The sequence below is a fragment of the Lucilia sericata genome, unplaced genomic scaffold, assembly GCF_015586225.1.
Source record: "Lucilia sericata isolate MDLA Ls3-8-SP2 unplaced genomic scaffold, ASM1558622v1 Contig000645F_arrow, whole genome shotgun sequence".
NCBI classification, from domain to species: Eukaryota; Metazoa; Arthropoda; class Insecta; order Diptera; family Calliphoridae; genus Lucilia; species Lucilia sericata.
In genome coordinates this window covers 99,983-122,050 of record NW_023994651.1, presented here as the reverse complement: position 1 = coordinate 122,050, position 22,068 = coordinate 99,983, and the positions used below count along the sequence as shown (strand labels likewise).

General features: G+C 28.8%; 2 protein-coding genes across 7 annotated transcripts; both read right to left on the bottom strand.

Annotated features, from left to right (window-relative positions):
• Positions 1-3,472: 3,472 nt before the first annotated feature.
• On the bottom strand, positions 3,473-3,922 carry LOC119607019 (vitelline membrane protein Vm26Aa). Its single transcript, XM_037960723.1, has one exon. It carries the CDS (start codon positions 3,920-3,922, stop codon positions 3,473-3,475), a length of 450 nt encoding a protein of 149 aa, XP_037816651.1.
• Positions 3,923-11,054: 7,132 nt separating this feature from the next.
• On the bottom strand, positions 11,055-21,632 carry LOC119607015 (profilin). 6 transcript variants are annotated; one of them, XM_037960716.1, is made up of 4 exons: positions 21,491-21,632; positions 19,982-20,233; positions 11,679-11,850; positions 11,055-11,249 (listed from the first exon to the last, which is right to left on the bottom strand). In XM_037960716.1, the coding sequence occupies exons 2-4, from the start codon at positions 20,090-20,092 to the stop codon at positions 11,152-11,154; spliced, it is 381 nt and encodes a 126-aa protein (XP_037816644.1). In that variant the 5' UTR covers positions 20,093-20,233; positions 21,491-21,632; the 3' UTR covers positions 11,055-11,151. The 6 variants fall into 6 exon arrangements, with proteins under 6 accessions (XP_037816644.1, XP_037816640.1, XP_037816641.1 ...); XM_037960712.1 differs by having other exon boundaries at positions 11,058-11,249; positions 21,291-21,545; XM_037960713.1 differs by having other exon boundaries at positions 11,058-11,249; positions 21,321-21,545.
• Positions 21,633-22,068: the final 436 nt, after the last annotated feature.

Genomic DNA, 22,068 nt, shown 5'->3' with positions numbered 1-22,068 from the left:
GTCTCTATAGTCTAGTCTATAGTCTAGTATAGTCTAGTCTATAGTCTAGTCTATAGTCTAGTCTATAGTCTAGTCTATAGTCTAGTCTATAGTCTAGTCTATAGTCTAGTCTATAGTCTAGTCTATAGTCTAGTCTATAGTCTAGTCTATAGTCTAGTCTATAGTCTAGTCTATAGTCTAGTCTATAGTCTAGTCTATAGTCTAGTCTATAGTCTAGTCTATAGTCTAGTCTATAGTCTAGTCTATAGTCTAGTCTATAGTCTAGTCTATAGTCTAGTCTATAGTCTAGTCTATAGTCTAGTCTATAGTCTAGTCTATAGTCTAGTCTATAGTCTAGTCTATAGTCTAGTCTATAGTCTAGTCTATAGTCTAGTCTATAGTCTAGTCTATAGTCTAGTCTATAGTCTAGTCTATAGTCTAGTCTATAGTCTAGTCTATAGTCTAGTCTATAGTCTAGTCTATAGTCTAGTCTATAGTCTAGTCTATAGTCTAGTCTATAGTCTAGTCTATAGTCTAGTCTATAGTCTAGTCTATAGTCTAGTCTATAGTCTAGTCTATAGTCTAGTCTATAGTCTAGTCTATAGTCTAGTCTATAGTCTAGTCTATAGTCTAGTCTATAGTCTAGTCTATAGTCTAGTCTATAGTCTAGTCTATAGTCTAGTCTATAGTCTAGTCTATAGTCTAGTCTATAGTCTAGTCTATAGTCTAGTCTATAGTCCAGTCTATAGTCTAGTCTATAGTCTAGTCTATAGTCTAGTCTATAGTCTAGTCTATAGTCTAGTCTATAGTCTAGTCTATAGTCTAGTCTATAGTCTAGTCTATAGTCTAGTCTATAGTCTAGTCTATAGTCTAGTCTATAGTCTAGTCTATAGTCTAGTCTATAGTCTAGTCTATAGTCTAGTCTATAGTCTAGTCTATAGTCTAGTCTATAGTCTAGTCTATAGTCTAGTCTATAGTCTAGTCTATAGTCTAGTCTATATTCAAGACTGTAGACTAATTATGTTGTATAGTCTATTGTCTAGACTATAGTCTAGTCTTTAGTCTGCACTGTTGTCTTTATTATGATTCGTTCATTAATTTTCTTTAAATTTAATTCTCCATATTTTTCTGTATTTCTTGCGCTACAACCCACTGTTTATTAATAGCGGTTTAAGAGTCATTGGAAATAATATTTCAATAAACAAATCATAACAGTTTGAAAACAACTGAAATAAAGAAACTATTAAGCAACTTTTGCTGTTTAGTTGCTGTTAAATGAATAATAATAATGCAATTTGTTAATAATGTTTAAAATGTATAATTAACACAATTTATTTTTTTAATTAATCAGAGTATTCCAAATATTTTTTTAAATAAAAATCTTTAATAATTGTTTTTAAATGCAAACTTAAAGTAATTTTTTTCCATTACATTTAACTTTAACGTATAATATTTTGATCACTATGTTGAGGATACTGATAACAGGGATTTATTTCTAATCTTATTTTGCAGTAAGCCAGCAAACAATTATTTGAATGTCTAGCAGATTCCCGCTGACAACCTGTTTCGTAAGGGTTTCGTCTTTTTCTCGTAACATTTGGACACGGCTGATGATAATAAATGGTGGGATTCGTTGCTATTTGCACTATTCCATGATTTTGTAACTCCAATAAATGTTTATTTGCACAAATTTTTAAAGAACAATTTGTGATTTTTAAAATGATTAAAAAACAAATTATTTGTAAAACGAATTTATTATTATACATTTTAACGTTCTAATGATTGAATTTATTGTGTGAGCCAAAATTAGATCTATTCGTTATATACAACCGGGCAAAATCATTAAGTCAGCAATTAAAAATTACCAAAAAATATAAATTTTTTAAATGTTTGATAAAAAATTTGTGAATTGTATACAAAATAGATTTGTTTTTTTTTTTTTGTGCCAATAAATATTTTTGGTTAATTGATTAATTTCCAAATTTTTTGAAAATAATGAATAAAAAATTAGATCAAATAGATTTTTTTATTATTGAACAAATTTTTTCATTCATTCATTAAAAAAGCATAAAATATTTAATTTTTTACTTTATATGGCCTAAAATAAATTTTGAACACTTAAAAATATTGAATTAAATATTAATATGTGCTTTTCGAAATATGTAGAACGATTTATAGTCTTGACTAAATATTGTTTAGTTTATAGTATTGACTAAAATCCAGTCTATAGCAAAGGTCAATTGACATGGCTATAGTTTAGTTTATAGTTTTGGTCACAAAGTAGTCTGTGTTATTGACTGCAGTCCACTCAACAGTCTATAGTCTATTGTCGTGACTATAGTTTATTTTATATTCTTGGCTATAGTTTAGTCCATAGTCTTCACTATAATTTATACTATAGTTAATGGTTTTGACAATTGTCCAGACTATATAGTCTTGACAATAGTTTAGTCTTAGTCTTGCCTATAGTGAAAGTCTATTGTCTAGACAACAGTTTGTCTTAACTTTGGTCTATAGTCTTGATTATAGTTTAGTATATATTACTGACTATAGATTAAACTATAATCTTGACTTCTAGACTATAGTTTAGTCTACAGTATTGACTATACTTAAGTTAACAGTCTTGAGTACAGTTTTTTCTATAGTTTAGTCTGCAGTCTTGGCTATAGTTAAATCTAGTCTAAACTGCAGTTATGTCTTTAGTCTAGTCTATAATCTGAACTATAGTCTGCAGTATAGTTTGAGCTATAATTTAGTCTATAGTATTGACTATAGTTTATCCTATAGTCTGAACTTTAAATTAGTCTATAGTCTGAACCTTAGTCTATTAGTCTATAGCCTTGATCTTGTTTATAGTCGAAAATATAGTCTAGTCTATAGTCTGGACTATAGTCTAGTCTATAGTCTGGACTATAGTCTAGTCTATAGTCTGGACTATAGTCTATTCTATAGTATGGATTAGTCTAGTCTATATTCTGAACTATAGCGTAGTCTATAGTCTAGTCAACAGTCTGGACTATATATCTGAACTATAGACTAAAATATGGTCTTGTTTAGTATGTAGTCTTGACTATACGTTAGATTATAGTCTAAAAGAAAAGAAAATAATAATTGCTTGGAATTTCTGTATAAAAGATTTAAACGGAACTTTTGGATCTTTTTACGCTTTTCGCTGGCCAGCCCTAATGAATACATACACTCACACTATTAAATATTATTCATAAATAATTTACCTCTCATTATTTTGTGTCAAAGTAAATTTTTCTTCTTCATTTTTTGGTAACTACTTCCAGCTACTATTTTTAACTTCCAAAAAAAACTCAATAAACTACTTATGAATTATTAACAACAAAAACATATGTTTTTACAATAAACAATTGAATTTATTTTAAAAATTAAATTATTACTTTTTGTTATTGTTCTTACAAAATTTCATTAATTATGGCGCGTGTACATTGTATTTTTCATGTGGTCAAAAAAAAAATCAAACAATTTAATATTGATAGAATTGATTGAATGTCTGGGGTACAAAACCATTATAACCTTGTGGTACACCATAGTTATTGCCTAGAGGAGCGATGTAGGTGGGTACTGGAGCTGAATAACCACCGGCAGAACCATAAGCGGGAGCTGGAGCGGCACAGGGTACTGGAGCTAGATTAGGTTGACAACTGAACAAGTAATTCTTGGGGCAGGGAGGAGCTGGTATACTAGCTGCACCATAACCACCACCAGAACCACCATAACCGGCCGACTTTCTAAAACGATTGTACTCGTTGCTTAACTGCGAAGTGAGTTGAGGTTTTAAATCACTTTCAACATCCTGTTTAGTATCGCTGCTGCTGCTTAGGGAACTGCTGCCGGAGGAAGACGAACCCACTGTTGTAGCGGTGGCCATTGAAATAGCCACAATAATGTAGATGAAGCAAACAAATGATTTCATTTTGTTGTGTTGTGGCAGTTATTACAAGAATGTTTGAAATATTCAACTGTATTCAATTCGAACAAAATTCTTAGTATTTATAGCATATTTACTAAATTTAAAAGCGCAAGTATATTTGCATTTACAATTCTTGCAGAATTGACAAAAACTTGTCTTTAATATATTAAAAGAAAAACTGCTGAGTTATTTTAAACTAGAAAAACATTGATTGCAACAGAACGTAACATAAAATGGGTCAACATTAATTGTAAAAAATAACTTTTTTTAAATTTCATGGAATACAAAAAAGTACTTTGTAGTAAGAATTAATAGTGCAATATGATTTGTATGAAAGCTAAAATCAATTTAAAACTAAGAGACACTTAATAGGGTCACTTAGAAAATAAATGTAACAAACAGAATAAACTGAACAGAAGAAGTGGTCTTTGAAGGCAATATTCTTATTTTGCCCAAAATTGAAAGATTAGGCTATAGTTAGCTTATAGTCTAGTCTATAGTCTAGTCTATAGTCTAGTCTATAGTCTAGTCTATAGTCTAGTCTATAGTCTAGTCTATAGTCTAGTCTATAGTCTAGTCTATAGTCTAGTCTATAGTCTAGTCTATAGTCTAGTCTATAGTCTAGTCTATAGTCTAGTCTATAGTCTAGTCTATAGTCTAGTCTATAGTCTAGTCTATAGTCTAGTCTATAGTCTAGTCTATAGTCTAGTCTATAGTCTAGTCTATAGTCTAGTCTATAGTCTAGTCTATAGTCTAGTCTATAGTCTAGTCTATAGTCTAGTCTATAGTCTAGTCTATAGTCTAGTCTATAATCTAGTCTAGCCTAGTCTATCGTCTAGTCTATAGTCTGGTCTATTGTCTAGTCTATAGTCTAGTCTATAGTCTAGTCTATAGTCTAGTCTATAGCCTAGTCTATCGTCTAGTCTATAGTCTAGTCTATTGTCTAGTCTATAGTCTAGTCTATAGTCTAGTCTATAGCCTAGTTTATCGTCTAGTCTATAGTCTAGTCTATAGTCTAGTCTATAGTCTAGTCTATAGTCTAGTCTATAGTCTAGTCTATAGTCTAGTCTATAGTCTAGTCTATAGTCTAGTCTATAGTCTAGTCTATAGTCTAGTCTATAGTCTAGTCTATAGTCTAGTCTATAGTCTAGTCTAGTCTATAGTCTAGTCTAGTCTATAGTCTAGTCTATAGTCTAGTCTATAGTCAAGTCTATAGTCTAGTCTATAGTCTAGTCTATAGTCTAGTCTATAGTCTAGTCTATAGCCTAGTGTATCTTCTAGTCTATAGTCTAGTCTATTGTCTAGTCTATAGTCTAGTCTATAGTCTAGTCTATAGTCTAATCTATAGTCTAGTCTATAGTCTAGTCTATAGTCTAATCTATATTATAGTCTATAGCCTAGTCTATAGTCTAGTCTAGTTTAGTCTAGTCTAGTCTAGTCTATAGTCCAGTCTATAGTCTAGTCTATAGTCTAGTCTATAGTCTAGTCTATAGTCTAGTCTATAGTCTAGTCTATAGTCTAGTCTATAGTCTAGTCTATAGTCTAGTCTATAGTCTAGTCTATAGTATAGTCTATAGTCTAGTCTATAGTCTAGTCTATAGTCTAGTCTATAGTCTAGTCTATAGTCTAGTCTATAGTCTAGTCTATAGTCTAGTCTATTGTCTAGTCTATAGTAGAATGTATTCTAGAAGTATGTACATGTATTTTTCTTTATACAAACATGTTTTAAGCTGCCTAATGATATGCTATTAATTTAAAAATATTAATAATAAAGTATGTATCAGCAATTTTAAACATTTACTTTAGAACAAAAATGTTCATTATTTTTGATAACAATTACCGTTAAAAAAAGGAATAATAATTTATTATTGACTTACGCCCATTTTTAATAACATAATTTTCAATTCGTAATTTTACAATTTATTCTATATTTAATTTTACTTTCTGTTCTATTGTTATGTTTTTTATGATCCTCGGCGTCAGTTGGTTGACTTCACAGAACCATAACTCTATAAATATACATAGGCTAGAACATTCATAATAATTAAGTAGAGACCGAACGTCAAACAAACAGACAAACCGACTTCATTATTGTACACAATAGAGTGTTTTTTTCTTAAAACAATACGTGACACTTTTATCAATTAACCATTGAGTAGCTAAAATATTAATGCAAATGTACTTATTTACTAAATACAAAAAGAAAACAACATAGAATTTGTTGGACTGACGCATATCGAAGATTTATCCATAGCCATAACTTTATTTCTTTTGTGTATTTAACCTAAACGGAAATTATGAATAAAATAAAAAAAAAATACCACACTTCCTTAGTATGTATATCGAAAAAAATAAGCAATCAACAAAATATAAATGAAAAAGTAATCAGTAATATTTAAAGAAAAAATCTCAAATTGGTCATTGTTCTTTTTTTTTTTTTTTTTGGGTGAAACGGCAAATGAAATCAACAGCAAATGATGTAGTTGTAAATATTTTAAAAGGAATAAATTGTTATTGTTAGAAATGTTATCATATCAGCAACGTTTATCAAGCCCTTTTACTATGTATTGTTTTGAAATGCGAGTCTTTTGGGAATCGTTTCTAAATTTATAAACGGATTGATTTATGCAACAATGTTTCAAGTTTTCAATTCTACATACAAGGCCAAATATTTTCCGAAATTCGTTTACAATTACTATTATAAAGAAACTCCCATTAAAGAACAAACAGGATTAGAATACAACTCCCATTGTTAATATTTATAGTAATGCATACTTGTCGGTTTAAAATCACTATATCCTTGAGGAACATGTTAGTTATTTCCTAGAAGTGCAATGTAGGTTGGTGCGGATGACAAATATGTGCCGACAGAGATATGTATGAGGAAGTTGCTGCAGTACAGATGCAGGTGCTTAACTAAGTTTATAATTCAACAAATAATTCATACGGCAGGGGGGAGTGAAATTATTAGCAGCTTTAAGTTTTGCCTATGGGTTATTTTTGTATCAATTAAAGCCTTACAGTCTTTGTGAGCTGCTTCAGCAATAAGGCTGTTAGTGAACTCATCAAATTTTACAGGAAATCTTTCCCGAAATCTAAATCTTCAATAAGTTTTCTTGTTTTTCTAATTAAATCTGATTAAAACCTGAAACAATGTCTGAGTACGGAAAGATAGCTAATATGGCAATTGTTAGGTTCAACTCTGTGGCACTAAGAGGTTCTTGTAAGAAATGATGTGTCACAAGGGAAGAATAAACTTTATAAATAATTACCTGTTGTTGTTGTAATAACTTAAAGTATAAATTTCGTTAATCCGGTGGTTCAGCCGTCACTTATAGGAACGGCATCTTCATAGATTGAAGTGATTGTCATGCTTAATTGATGATGCATACAAAGATGTCACTGGTTGTACCTTAACACTTTTGCTTCATGACAAATGGTGACACGAAGCCTCACAGAACAGTTTCTTATAACTTTTTTGCTTTTTACACGTTCCCATATTTTCCTTTCAATTGAATACAAAAATACTATTGAGAACAGCAATCACTTTCCTTTTAAACTAATTTTTATAAAATTTTCATGCACAAATTCACATTTAATTTTCCCACTTTTTTATTGGCTTTGATTTTTTTACAATTACTAATCTGTCAAATTAAATTTATCGATAAGTTTGTGACAAATGTACGAAAATTGTCATCACTAATAGAGCTTTGTTTGATACTTTTTCTATGTGGTTCCCAGCACTGCTCGTTAAACGAAATAGTAACGGAATGGCCAACCAAATTCCTCTAATAATCCATCAATAATTTCATTAACCATTTATAAATACAAGGGTAATAATACCGGCAAAACAAATAGAAATAATGAAAAAACGTGGAATGGAAATACAGAATAACTTACAAGTGCCACTACCAAAGTCTTAATCCAAACTTTTTACCAACTGTATGGTGGAGGCAACAACTTCATTGCGCCGAAATTTGTAACGTTTCCCAATCCTGCAAAAAGAAAACAATTGCAAACAAAATTTATTGAAACCGAAATGGTAAATTAAACCATGGTGCGTGCGAAATGGGTCTTAGTTCAAATTGATCACAAATACTACAAAAACTATAATAAATTTGATGTCTCATTAGAACTTTTATTCAAAGATTCCGTGAAATAAATATTAACAATTATTGGCAGAATTTTTTCATGAGAAAAATATTAATAAAGAGAAGAAAGGAAAACCGTTTGAAGTGGGATGATTCATAATGATTACATAAAGGATAAATCTTTACAACTAAGTATTTCTTTCACATTAAAATACGTAGTTAAACTCTGATAAACATACATGCATTCATTTAAAATATACTTCCAAAACTGCTTACTCTGATATAGTAACAACTGAACTACTAAAGACCTAATTTTTTGTTTTGTTTTTTTTTTTTTTTTGCTTGCTGTTATTTTTTTCAATGTTATACCAATGAAATATGAAGATCGTTGACCTCAAACTAAAAAAAAAAGCTAAAGTTTTTAGTTGGCACTTTTGGTTGGTTGTCAAATATAAATTGCATTTTTTGTATAAATTTTAATTTAAACAAACAAAAACTGTTATGAAAGCATGTTGTAGTGTAGAACACAACACATGTACGGTAATTTGTATGCAGAAATAGTAATAATTATGTTAAATAAAATATAAACAAATTACAAAACATTTTTTTTTGGTTATAAATCAAAAACAAATGTTTAAGCCGGGTTTAAGCTTTTAAATTTAATGCTTCATTTCCGTAGCTGTCAAATTTTAGTGACATTTTGTTGGAAGTGAGGAAAATAATTAAGAATTTTAAGTACGGAAATGCATTTTTGTAAATTATAGGAAATTCTTGAAATTACGGAAGTAGAGGATGGATTTATTAGCTTTATTTCACTACTCGTATACGAGTTAGATAATAAACTCCTTTAGAACTTATGAATTCTAAGGTTACAAAGTCTTCCGATTTAAAGGAACAAAACTTTTGAAAAGTAAGGAAACTGCAAAATAAACGCTCTTGGAGTTATTTCAAACTTTAGGTTAAGATATTTCAAAAAAGAAGCAAGATAGGTATAACAATTGTTTTTTGAAGACAAAGACTGTGATCAGTTAAAATCACCTTTATTCTATTTCGATTAAGTTTCTGCACAATTTAGATCAAGTTATCTTAAGGTAGAAACAAGATATAAGAAAGGTTACACTTTTATTTTGAAGCAAAGGGAAAGGACTCTCAGGCGGCCCAATAAATTTAACTTTGCGCTGTTAAAACGTCTCAAATATGTCGAAAAGCCGGGTACTTTCAACCTCAAGCAAAGATAGTTTAAAAATCTTATGTAAGTATCAATTTTGAGATTAAACTCAACTTTTTTCAAACTGTTAAATCCCAATTCTTTTAATTTCAATAATAACTAATTCTTCTTTCGATCAAATTCAAATTTTAAATTAACATATCAACATTTTAATAGAAAATTAAAAATGTTTCAGTTGCTATGTCTACATTTTGTAAAAGTAAACAATATGCATTTTAAAAGAATGACTAATTTTTCATAAATTCTTTTTCTTTTTTAACGGAAATCAGTATTATATTTTATCTTTTAAACAAAATGTATTAAAATATCAAAATATTTTCTTGTTATTAACGAAAAAATTTTTTGTTTTTTTTTTTTAAACAAATTAGCTCATTGACAAAAAATACACAAATGTTTTGATATTTATTTTTAGAAATTTCACTATTTACGCTTGTTTAATATATTTTATTAATAATTGACATAGTTTTTATGTTTTTAGCCAAATTTTGTGTTTTTCTTTTAATGAATTTTTATGCCAAAATATAAAGAAAATATTTGGAAAAGAAAATTTACCCCCCACAACTTATACAAACCATATACATTTTAGCTGTTGATGTATTAAAAACAACATCACTCCACACACACTCACAGACATTTAGTTTTTGTGACATTTAAATGACATTTATAAATTCTTTTTTAAGCACTACAACAAAATCTTGTAAAGAAACTATGTAATAAATAAATGCATTGTGGATATTAAAAGAAAAACCAACTTCAAAGAAACTAAAACTTTAAAATGCTAACAACAGAAAATATAAAAAATACAAAACTACTATTGTAGTTTTTTGAATCCCCTCCCCCACCTTTTAACATGTTTATTAATGACTCCTTAACTCTAACAAACCCTTTTTAATTAAGCAATGAACTTACACAGTTCAACAGAATTTGAAAAGGACCCAGAAGACACCAAAGTATACATTTCTAATTGTTTAAAAATTCCTCAAGAAATAAAGAAGATATAACAGATGATAAACCTTTGTTTTAAAGCCGACCGAGTGGACGTTCACACGACCTAACAAATTTTATAGATAAAGGAGTCAATCGCTCATTATGTCTTCAAGTATGATCAAAAAAAAGGTTTTTTCAAGATAAATTCTGAGGCCAGCGCTGCCCAATCCTTTACAAAACTGTATTTTGGTTTCTAGGTTAAAAATTTGTTAAACTGTGTTATCGGCATTTATAAAAATTAACAAAGAAAACTATTAAAAACCGCAACATTCCACTCAATTATTAAAAATTTTGTTTTAAAATAGATTTTTCTTGCTTTTTAATGACATTATTTATACATACTGTAAATTTTTATTCAAATATTTTATAAAAATGAATACATTTTTAATAATAGTTTTGTTTTTTTTTATTATTATGTATGTATGTTGATTGATTAGTTTTGGACTGCACATTTTTTTTATATCCAAGTATTAAAAAAATATTTGTTTTGTTTGTTTTTTTTTTAATATTTATACTTTTTATACGACAACGACACATCTGTTGGAGGAGTAAGTAAGTATGAGAGGAGCTAGTTGAAAAAAATGTATGATGGATTGCTGGGTTTGTTGTTTTGGTCATTTTCTGTGTATATGCATTTTAAATATATAGTTTTTTTGTATTTTTTGTAAAAAAAAAGCGTAAAACAAATATTTTGTTGTTGTAAAATTAAATTTTTTGTTTAAGAGAATATCTTTGAAATTTCTGTTTTTATATTTATTTTTTATTTGTTTTGTATGAAAATTATTCCAAAGTTTTGTTTTTTGTTTAGCAAAAAATTATTTTTATGATATTTTTTTTTTGTTTTTTTTTTATGTTTTTTTTTCGTTTATTAATATTATTATATAATTACTTTTATGTATTATGTATAGTGTGTGTGTTTATATTTTCTAGTACCCGCAAGTGATAAGATAATCTCCAAGTTTCTCTACGACGGATGCGGCCTGTTGTGGCTGAACGGGATCTTCGTAAATGGAAACAATCACGGCTGCAAAAAAAATAAATAAAAATAGAAAAACAATATATTAGTTATTTCATTAAATGTAGACTTTTAACAATGTCAAAATCATAACCATATAAGGAATATTTTATTTCCAAATAGACTAGACACTTGTCTGTTTATTAAACTAACAAAATTATTTCTATTAACAAGGCTATAAACAAGGCATTAAACTTATATTTTTGAAGGGGATTTCATTTTGTTTTTATTTGCTAGTTTATGGGAATTTAAACTAATTAAAAATTTAGACAATATTACAGTAAATGTTCTACTTTTAAAGGACTTTTAACGTATCGCAGATACTCTACACCAAGCTATTGATGAACTATGTAACACTTTTCAAAGCTTTAGTGTATTTATTCGGATCTGATGTAAAATACTACAACCATCTTTCAATAAAATTTCAATTAAACTTACCTTGTGTGGTTTTCATGCAATGTACACCGCTGCGTCCGAATTTGGCGCGGACAACGCGGTCTGTACCGGACAAATAGATATATCTTTGGCCGGCCAATGTAACGCCATTGCTGGTAAGAAGATCTTGATTATCAAATCCAGAGATCAATTTTGACAATTCTTCTTTTGTAACCTAAAATTTAAAAAGAGAAAAATTAATATAAAATAAAGAAAACAAAAAAAAAATAACAATGCAAAATAAAAATTGATATAACAACATTTGCTGGGATATATTCTTATAAATATGTAGTTCATACCAGGTATGGCAAATTGATATCAATTTGAATCCCTCTTCGTTAGTCCGTATAAACCCAGTCAATGCATTAGATTATTAATTAGTAAACATACTATTCAAAAGGCAAGTCCATAAATTAGTTGACTAGTTAATAGACTAGTCAATAGCCCAAATGACTAGTTAATAGACTAGTCAATAGTCCAACGACTAGTTAATAGACTAGTCAATACACTTGTTTAAAAGCTGCTCAATAAACTAATTAATGGATTCGTCAATAAAATAGACCTTAACCTAGTAAATTAACTAGTCCATAGATTAGACTAGAAAATAGACTAGTCCATAGACAGCTCAATATATCCTAGTCCACAGACTATCCCCTAGATTGTCAATAAACTAGTCCATAGGCTAGTCAATAAGCTATTCCACAGAATAGTCCATAGGCTTTGGTCCATAGAGTGGTCATTTGATAAGTCTTTAGGCTATTAAACAGACTAGTCCATAGAAAAGATTATAGGCTAATCAATAGACTAGTCCAAAATCTAATCAATAGACCATAAGGTACTAGTCAATAGATTCGTCCATAGAATAGTCACCTAGTAATTAACTAGTCCATAGATTAGACTAGTAAATAGACTAGTCCATAGACAGCTCAATATATCCTAGTCCACAGGCTATCCCCTATATTGCCAATAAACTAGTCCATAGGCTAGTCAATAAGCTATTCCACAGAATAGTCCATAGGATATAGTCTATAGAATAGTCCATAGGCTTTGGTCCCTAGACTGGTCATTTGATAAGTCTTTAGGCTATTAAACAGGCTAGTCCATAGAAAAGATTATAAGCTAATCAATAGACTTGTTAATAGACCATATAGGTACTAGTCAATAGATTCTTCCATAGAATAGTCAATAGTTCTTTGTTAACATTGTAAACAAGAAATGTATACTTCCACTTTTGACCAACGAGGAAATAAAGATAATACCTATTGTACAAAATAGGTCATTAGTGTACTGTTGCTCTTTTAAAGACGTAATTGCACCAGAAAAAGTGCAATTATGCAAGTTTTACCAACCCTGGTTCAAACATATTTGTGCCAAAAGCTGATTTCATTCAACAATCTGTTTTATATTTAGAATAACACATTCATTCTATGTCATGGTCTTAATAATGATCTTGTACAACAATTATATTTCGTAAAGGTACATTGACTTGTACTTTTTTTTTTTTTTGCTAGCAATTTTGCCTGTTCTACTCTCTACACCACCTCTTTTCAACGTAATGAACGTTTAATAAACAAAAACAACAACAAAAATCAACCTCAAACTAACCACCTTTATTCTACCATCACCACACACCACCTTCCTAACTATCTATTAGTCTTAAACAAAACTAGGTAACACACCATTTACACACAACCCATGTAAAACATATTACAAATTGTATCTACAATTTTACCGCCCTTAAAAGGCTGACTGACAGACAACGAACGGTGAACAAAGCAATCAAATAAATTTCAATGTCACTCAGAGACAGAGAATGGCTAAAATAACCAAAAACAGTTAAAAAAACACAAATACTGGACAAAAAAAACAATAGAAAAAACACTCAACTCTCATCACTCACTCTTTGCAAATATTCTCGCTCTCATCCCTAAGGTCTCTCACTCTCATCTCTTTTTACAACCACACAATGGCAGCCATTTTGATATATATAAACAGCCGGTTTTTTGCAAAGATAAAACAAAAACATACATATACAAATGCAAATAAGAATAAGAATACAAAACGAAAAAAAAGTAATGAAATGGAAGTGAATTTCAATGGGGGGATTGATTGAGTGTAAAAACAACTCAATTCAAATTTTGCCATATTTATACATACATTTTAACTCGTATAGATTTGCAACAAAAAAATTTAAGCATATGTATACAAAAAGAGAGTAAGAGAAACGAAAAAAAGTGTGCTGCGGAAATATGGATAAAAAGAAACTTAATAATAAAGCAAAAATAATAGGTATATAAATAAGTGTGTAGAAAAGGAAACTAAAGATAGATAACCAAGATAGAAATGAAAAGAAGAATACAAAGAAATGAAAATGTACCGAGTACACAATAACGCCGGGTGTGTGTGATATGCATGTGAGTACTGAGTACATATGCAAAAATACTTTTTTTCTTTATAATACTGCTGCTACTTTTTGTTCTGTATGTATTTGTTGTACCGCAAAATTATTATTAAAAATATTATTTTATTCCACAATTAGTGTGAAAAATTTTATTTATAAAATACATTTTTATAAGATTCACATTTATTTTTGCCAGAAAGTGGTAGAATATCTACCCCGCCCTTACTAAACGATTTCTTCTCTATTGAAACTAAACAGCAGTGATGCCAATATAAGGTGTTTTTTGCACTATTTTTAGGAGCTTTTAACATCTTTTATTTATATGTTCAGGCAAAATTTTTGTTTCTGCAACTCGTAGTATCGAAAAGTATCGAATAAGCTGAAACTTTAGATTAAATATTAGGTTCAAAGTTATATTTGAATTTTCGAACATATGTTCGCAAAAATTTTGAAACGGTTTTTATATCTCTAAATCATCAGGATTCTTAAAAATTAAATTTTTGTTTGATTGAGGCTATTTTTTAAAAATTTCATAAATTTTTAAATTATTTTCAATGTACTTTCAGAATATAAGCTTTATATGGAATGTCCGAAAATTTGAAGCTATTTTAAAGCAGTTAAATGATCTCTAAATCATCAGGATTCTTAAAATCATTATTTTTCTTTCAGTTGAGGCCATTTTCTTAAAATTTTTACTTCGAACTTAAAAATTTCTCATTTCAAAATTACAAAATTTTAAAATAATTTAAAATTTGTAGAGAATTTTTAAAATATTTACAATGTAGTTTTAGAATTCAATTAACATAAGCTTTTCATGGCATGTTCGAAAATTCGAACTTATATGTATTCGAAAATTGTTTAAAGTTTTCAAATAATCTCTAAATCATCAGGATTCATAAAAACAAAATTTTAGTTTCATTTGAGGTCAATTTTCCTAATTTTGAGAATAAATGTAGGTTTTAAAATCACATCTTTTTAAGACAAAATATTCTCTTAATTATAAGAATTTATAAAAATCTAATTCATACATTTCGAAATTAACAATTTTGATCACAATCTATAAGTTTTCACAAATATTTACTAAAAAACCAAGTGTTTTTAATGCAAAATTTCAAAAATTGTTTTCTTAATGAGTTTCTATCAACTAAAGTTAACTGAAGTAATTCACGGAATTATTTGCTTATCTAAAAATACAATCAATTATAACCTTGAAATTAAGTTTCTTAAATAAAGTCTAAAATAAACAACTTTATTAAAGTTTATTTTACTATTTGAATTTGGCCAATATTGACAACACTTTTAACAAACTACCGCATTTTTATATTATACAAAAATATCTTTTCCTAAAACTTATCTTTCAGATACGCAGGTCAAAAGTTACCATGTGTGTTTATATTTGATTGGTGTACTTTTAGACAAAAGAAGTGAAAAGAATTTAGAGCTTAAGTGGCTTACAATAGGTAAAATTAATTAATTATTTATAGGTAGTATGTGTGGGGAGGAGGGGGCTTTTTGTTTTTTTTTTTTTTCTATACAATAAAAAAGATAACGAAGATTTAAAATTCGTGTTAATTTTTGGCATACGTAGACAGGGACAGCCAGTCAGTCAGCGTCAGCTGATTGTTTGTTAAAAGAAAAAGTTATACTTTTAGACATAGTAAATGAGGTGAAAATATCTAGCTATTTCTTTTGTCCAAATTAAACTGAAAAAAAGAAAAGAATAACGTAGAGTTGCAGCCATCAAGAGAGGAGGAAAGATATGAGTCAAGTAGTAGTGTATTTTTTTTGCAAATTTTTCGGATGAAAAAAAAAAATATACAACTGGCTGCTAGCTTTTCGTGATAAATTCTTCTTGCACAAATTATTCTAAAAATAATATCAATGTGTTCATGTGTTGATGATTATTATTTTAGTTTTTTTTCATATCATTTTCCAAATTGTGTACAAAATTAAAAAGAAAAATCGTTGCGCTAAAACATATACATACTAAAAAAAACTTAATAAAACAAAAATTGTATATAATTTTACAGCAACAATGTGCACCAGGGACAGCCAGCCAGTCAGCCAGAGTATAGTATGACTCACAGCGACAAAGCGATAACATTTCACACTATAGAGGTTTTTAAAAAACAAACCACCAAAAATAAAGAAAATAAATTTAAACATTTCCCTTTGTTTAACCCCCACGACAAACCCATATTGCAACAGAATTAAAGGAAATCCTTCTTAATATTATGCACCCACCAAAACCAAACGATCCCCTGGAAAGTACACACACACAAACAATGTTAATGTATATGAAAAAACTAAAGAATTTCTAGAAATTTCCGATATGATTTGAAACATATGTTTAAAATATGTTATGAAAAAAAGGCGCATAACATAAATTTATCATCACACTTAACAATGCCACATAAGAAAGTGATAAAAATGGTCTCCCGGATTATTAAACATACATTTATAAAATGTTTATTTTAAACAAAAGAAATTTATATGTAAAATATTAAGATTAGGGAGACCCCAGCACTTACTGGATGAGTGATGATAATAACGTTACAAAAATGACATTTTTAAGTGTAATATTATTGTAAAAAGGCGCACACACACAGAGTAGAAAAGATAAAGCAGCTCAAAGTTGGGCTAGAGAGACACTCAGCAACAGTAACTTTGAATAATTATTACAAAGGAATACTAAATTTAGAGATTTTGTTTGTATTTAATACTCCAGCTGTAAAAATATCTACACTTTCACACCATATTTTATTTTTTCTTAAAATGTATTTTTATCAAATTACGTTTTGAATAGCAAGTTCGCTGGACTTTCAAGAAAACGACAAAAATAAAACAGAACGCAAAGTAGATAAGATATTTTTTTTTTATTATGCATTTTTACTTGCTATTCAGCGGTTATTGTTCTTTTTTGGCAAATTGTGAAAGATTTTATTTTATTACTTAATTGATTAATTTTGTAAAGAAAGGAATAATATGTGTATGTTTAATGCAATTGGTTATAATTTAAAATTGTTGTTATATGGTAAATGTAAATTGTATTAATAAGTACATACTTATTAAACAAAATTAAATTATTTGTTCTATTAAAGTATAATTAATCAAATATGTATTTATAACAAAAACACAACTGTGTGTTTGAGGCTTTTTTATTGCGGTTGAAATAAAAATACATAATAGTAATATATTTCGTTAACTTGTCAAACTCTAACTAATTTAATATGAATTAATGATGATATATTGAGGACGTATAAATAATTTCTTTTCAATAAAAAGATTATAAATTATTATTAAAATAGAAATTCTGTTTGTTCTTTGTACTAACCCTGCAGGAAATGGAACTAGTACCAAACTAGTATTTAACTAGTACCAAAATCACCAGTACTAGTTCCCAACTGTAAACTTTCCTATACCATCATAATGCTCAAATTAACATTGAGTGTGTTTGAAAAATTACTAGTACCATTAGTTCTAGACTTATACTAGTACACTTCGACCCAATTGGGTTCTTTAGAACCAGTTTGATACTAGTTCTAATATTCATAAAAAGTCGCCATAATTGGTGGTTTTGCTCTTTTGAAAGCCTCCTGCACAATTCCAAGTGAAAATTACTACACAACTTGTTTTTTATAAGGTTTTATTTCTAAAGATACAATAAAAAATGTTGTAAATACATTTACCTAACAATTCAATATGAAAGTTTGAAGAAATTCTGGTTCTATCCGTATCACCATCATTGATTTCATTATGTCCAAAAATTCCCTTCAGGTATATATCTCCATTTCGTTATAAAAACATTTGCCGTACGATAAAACAAATATTAAACTTATTGCAGTTTTTAAATTTAATAGACGTACTTACATAGGGATTTGCCTGCAACCGGATCTAAATTTGCATGCACTATTTATCCTCACATTTGAAGGGATATGTATGAAAATATCGTTTTTTATGCAAAATGTTTCAAAATTATATTTTAATAATTTAAAAAAATTATTTTTTCCAACACATGTCAAACAAAAATCAATCTACAAGTGGCGCCATTCAACTACTTCTAGTACTAGTATTTTTCCATATAAACTCTAACCCAATTTGTACTAGTGTCTGTTGTTCTAGTATTAGTACTAGTGGCATTAAGACAATTATCGCTTCATTTCCTGCAGGGAATCTATTCATTTCAAATCAGATAGAATGAATTACAAATTTAAACCATTTTTTATTATTTACTTCAAATTGAATCAGTTATAATTTGGAAAGATTTATTTCAGACCAATTTAATACTTTTTTTGAAATTTTGATCTTTAAAATTTTAATAATAATAAGAAGAAATCTTTCAGAGTACAAGCCATTTACAAAATTTTCGAAAATTTCGAAAAAAAAAAATATAATTTTAGTTTTATTTCAAATGAATTTCTTAAATTTTTTCCTTTCGAACATCAAAATTTTGGAAATGTGGTTTCGGAATGCATGCTTTTTTCACTACTTTCGAAAATTCGAACTGTTAAAATAATCTCTCGATTGTGAGAAATCATAAATATCTAGTTTCTCTATTTTTTATGCATTTTGAAAATTTTAAGGAATTTTCAATGTAGTTTCAGAATACCTATAATTTTTTAACGACATATTCAATAATTCGAACTTAAGTTCGAAAACTGCCGATCTTCAGAATTTATAAAAACTTAGTTTTATTTAATTAATTTTAAGGCCACATCTTACATGTTTAAATTTTGGAGTTTCCATATGTTATTATAATTTTAAAATGTTTATGTATTTCGAAATATTTTAAGTAGAATTGAAATTTGGGAACTTATAAGACAATTTGGCATTTTGTCACGAATATTTGACATACTATAACCCCTACAAATCTAACCAGTTGGAATAACAAATCCAACATCAAACATTTTAAACTTGTCAACTGAAAGTTTAATAGATTACCCAGCAAAAAAAACTTCCATTTAAGAAACACACACATGCATTGTTAAGGTCATTGATACAGTTTTTTTTTTTCGTTTCTCCAAAAATTTGCATAATCAAGTAATAAAATTTCCAAGAACAATATAACGTATTTTCTAAGACAATTTCTAACATTTAGATTTCAAAATCTTTCACTATATGCTAAAAGAAAAAACAGCATAAATGCTGAAATAAAAGATAAACAACAAAAGAAAAGAAACCGGTGAGAAACACAACCATAGAATGACCGACGACCGGTCTTTTTTGTTGTTGCTACTTATTATGTGCGTTGTATAAAATGTGTTATTGGCTCCATATTGAGCATTTGTCGCCGCCACTTGCAAAAAAAAAGGCAGAAATAAAAAGTGGGATATGGACAGCAGAAAATGAAATATAAAATAAAAAGTAAAACACACCAGAAAAATGGGAAAAAAGTAACGACATCCAGAAGGTTATTATTGGTGGTGGTTTTGTGTGAAGTTTGCACGATATCAACTACTAGTGACTGGTGGTGGTGATGGTCGTGGTTGATGGTGGTGGTAGTATGAAGGGCGTTTGCTTTTCTTTCGGCTTTTTTTCACATGTCACACTACTTACTACTGATACTGATTGTATACATGTACACAAAAGTCAATTTATAATGCTTTTTAGGGGATTAAGTAAAGAATTGTGTTAATATGTTGTTTAGTTTAATAAAAAATATAAATTGAAGATACGTTTTTTTTTCAAACTTTGATAATGAATGTCTTTTGGCTCTACCCCGCAAAAAGCAAACATGAATCATTTTCTTATAGTACCTACAATGTTTCTTTTTTTTTTTTTTTTTTTGAATGGTCACACCCATGAACTTGCCCCAAAAAGGAAAAATACATTAAAAAGGATAATTTTTAACCCCCTTTCCTACAAACTCTTAAACATTTAAAATTTTAGTTATTTAGACACTTACCTCAAAGCCCTTGGAAGAGGCCCAAACGTTGCCATCATGACCAGCGATACAGGCTTTGGTAACGCATTGCGAGGCCATCAATTGGTTATCAACATAATCTTGCCAGCTCATTTTGTATTTGTTGGTTATAAAAACTTACGACGAGTAGAGAAGATACAGAAATAAAATTTAAAACGTTTTTTGAGTTTTTGTTCCTGTTGTCAATGTGGTGGTGTCCAACAAAATGTCTGCAAATTTTTCGTTTAAGGAGTGCTGCAAAAAAAGGAGGAATATTATTAAAATTGCAAATTTTAACAAAAAATCATTAACTTATAGTTAAAATAACAAATTTAGCTTTCAAAGAATTTATAGTTTAACAACTTTTATAATTATTTTTGTAAAATTTCGTTTTTAACAGATTTAATACTACTCCAGCTCACTAATAAATTATTTCCTATTTATAATTTTTTTAAAAATTTCTAGCAAAAATTATATTTTCCTTACACTTTCTTCTTTTCTTACAATGCCAACGCAGCCGCGGTCTAACAAGTTTAGCCAACAAAGAATGCAAAAAATTTGTAAAAAGTACCGAAAAATATTATTTTTCTTCTTGCCGTTGCTGCCGCGCACACCAATCTCACTCAAGCACACTAAAACGAATGGTGATAAATAAGCGACGTTATGTTCAACATTGAGTTTTTTCTTTTTTGCATTTTTACATTTTTACACTCCCTTTTTGTTTTTTTCTTTCTTTCTTCTTCTTCTTCTTCTATATGTATTTTTGTTATATTTTCTCTACTTTCCTTCTCCTACTCATTCACTCACTCACTTATCTCTAGCTCACTTTACAAAAAAAAAACAGATTTTTTTCACTCTCCCTCTCTTTCTCTTTATTTTAGACAAGTGTGACTCAACACAATACGAGTGGCTGCTCTGCTCCACCATGAATCAGTATATGAAAATATGGAATTGGATGATTCAGTGGGATGAAAGGACAAATTATGTATTACAAATGCACACACACATCTACACTTAAACTTTTTCTTAATTTATTTTGTTAAACAAAATTAATCATATTTGTTTAATTAGCCGCCTAATATCTAAACAAAAATGTCTTGCAAATCAATCGGCAAGGGGTACAAAGCGCGTATACATACAATATTAGTTTGTGGTACGTGTGTTTGTGTATGTGTGTGTTGCCAAATCTTTGCGCATACAAAGAAAAATTTTGCAAAAAGAAAAAATAAAAATTTTCTTCTTCGCCTACGCAGTTTGCAAAAAAAATCCTAGACCTAACCTTAATTACTGGAATAGTAACAACTGCACTTACATTTTGTGGCAAAATTTTATATTTCCTTACTTTTCTTATTGTTTTAGCGTTAAAAAATGGCACTACACGGGGTTACTTTTGCTTAAACTTCACTAATTTTTTTGCTATTGCCACAAGAAGTATTTTTTGTTTCCAACGGGCGCAGTTAAATACTTTTTCTTTTCAGCAGATAAATAAAACACAAAATTTTTCAAACTCACTTTCTACTCAAACGACTGTCGACAAATGACTGTGAGTGTCAAATTTATAGATAAATATCCTAAAGTGTTTGACGCCGTCTTAATAACACATCAATGGCGGCTAACTGTATGTTCTGCAGCGGCGTTGAATAGCCGGCTAAACTAAAGGAGTCAATAATATGTACAAAAACTTATACTATGTTTCCACTGGCTTGAAATCTACTAGGTTTGCTTAAACCTCTTCAAGGTGTTTTCGCTGAGCTTACTCGTTTCCGATCCCGTAATTTTATTTTGATACAACGATAGTAATGTTAATATCCTTTAAATTTAAACATTAAAAATATAAAATTACAGTTGTAAAAATATAAATTTTATTATTAAATGCCACTTATTTTAAAATTATAGTTTTTTCTATTTCTATTTCAAAATTAAAAGTCACTTTTTCGACGAAAACATTCAACTTGAATGGATAGCCTCTAGTTGTATTTGCTTATCCTAGACACAACGCAGTGTTGTATTAGCAAATCTTGTTCGAAAAAATACATTTTCGACATGTTTTAAATCAAATCTAGTAGATTGAGTAGATTTGGATTTGTCAA

Excerpts from the sequence above, each read along its gene's own strand:
- LOC119607019 (XM_037960723.1), bottom strand. The coding sequence starts at position 3,922 with ATGAAATCATTTGTTTGCTTCATCTACATTATTGTGGCTATTTCAATG.
- LOC119607015 (XM_037960716.1), bottom strand. The coding sequence starts at position 20,092 with ATGAGCTGGCAAGATTATGTTGATAACCAATTGATGGCCTCGCAATGC. Across the intron at positions 11,851-19,981 it reads CCTCTTCCAAGGGCTTTGAG|GTTACAAAAGAAGAATTGTC; the intron begins GTAAGTGTCTAA and ends TTTAAATTTTAG. Across the intron at positions 11,250-11,678 it reads TTGCATGAAAACCACACAAG|CCGTGATTGTTTCCATTTAC; the intron begins GTAAGTTTAATT and ends TTTTTTTTGCAG.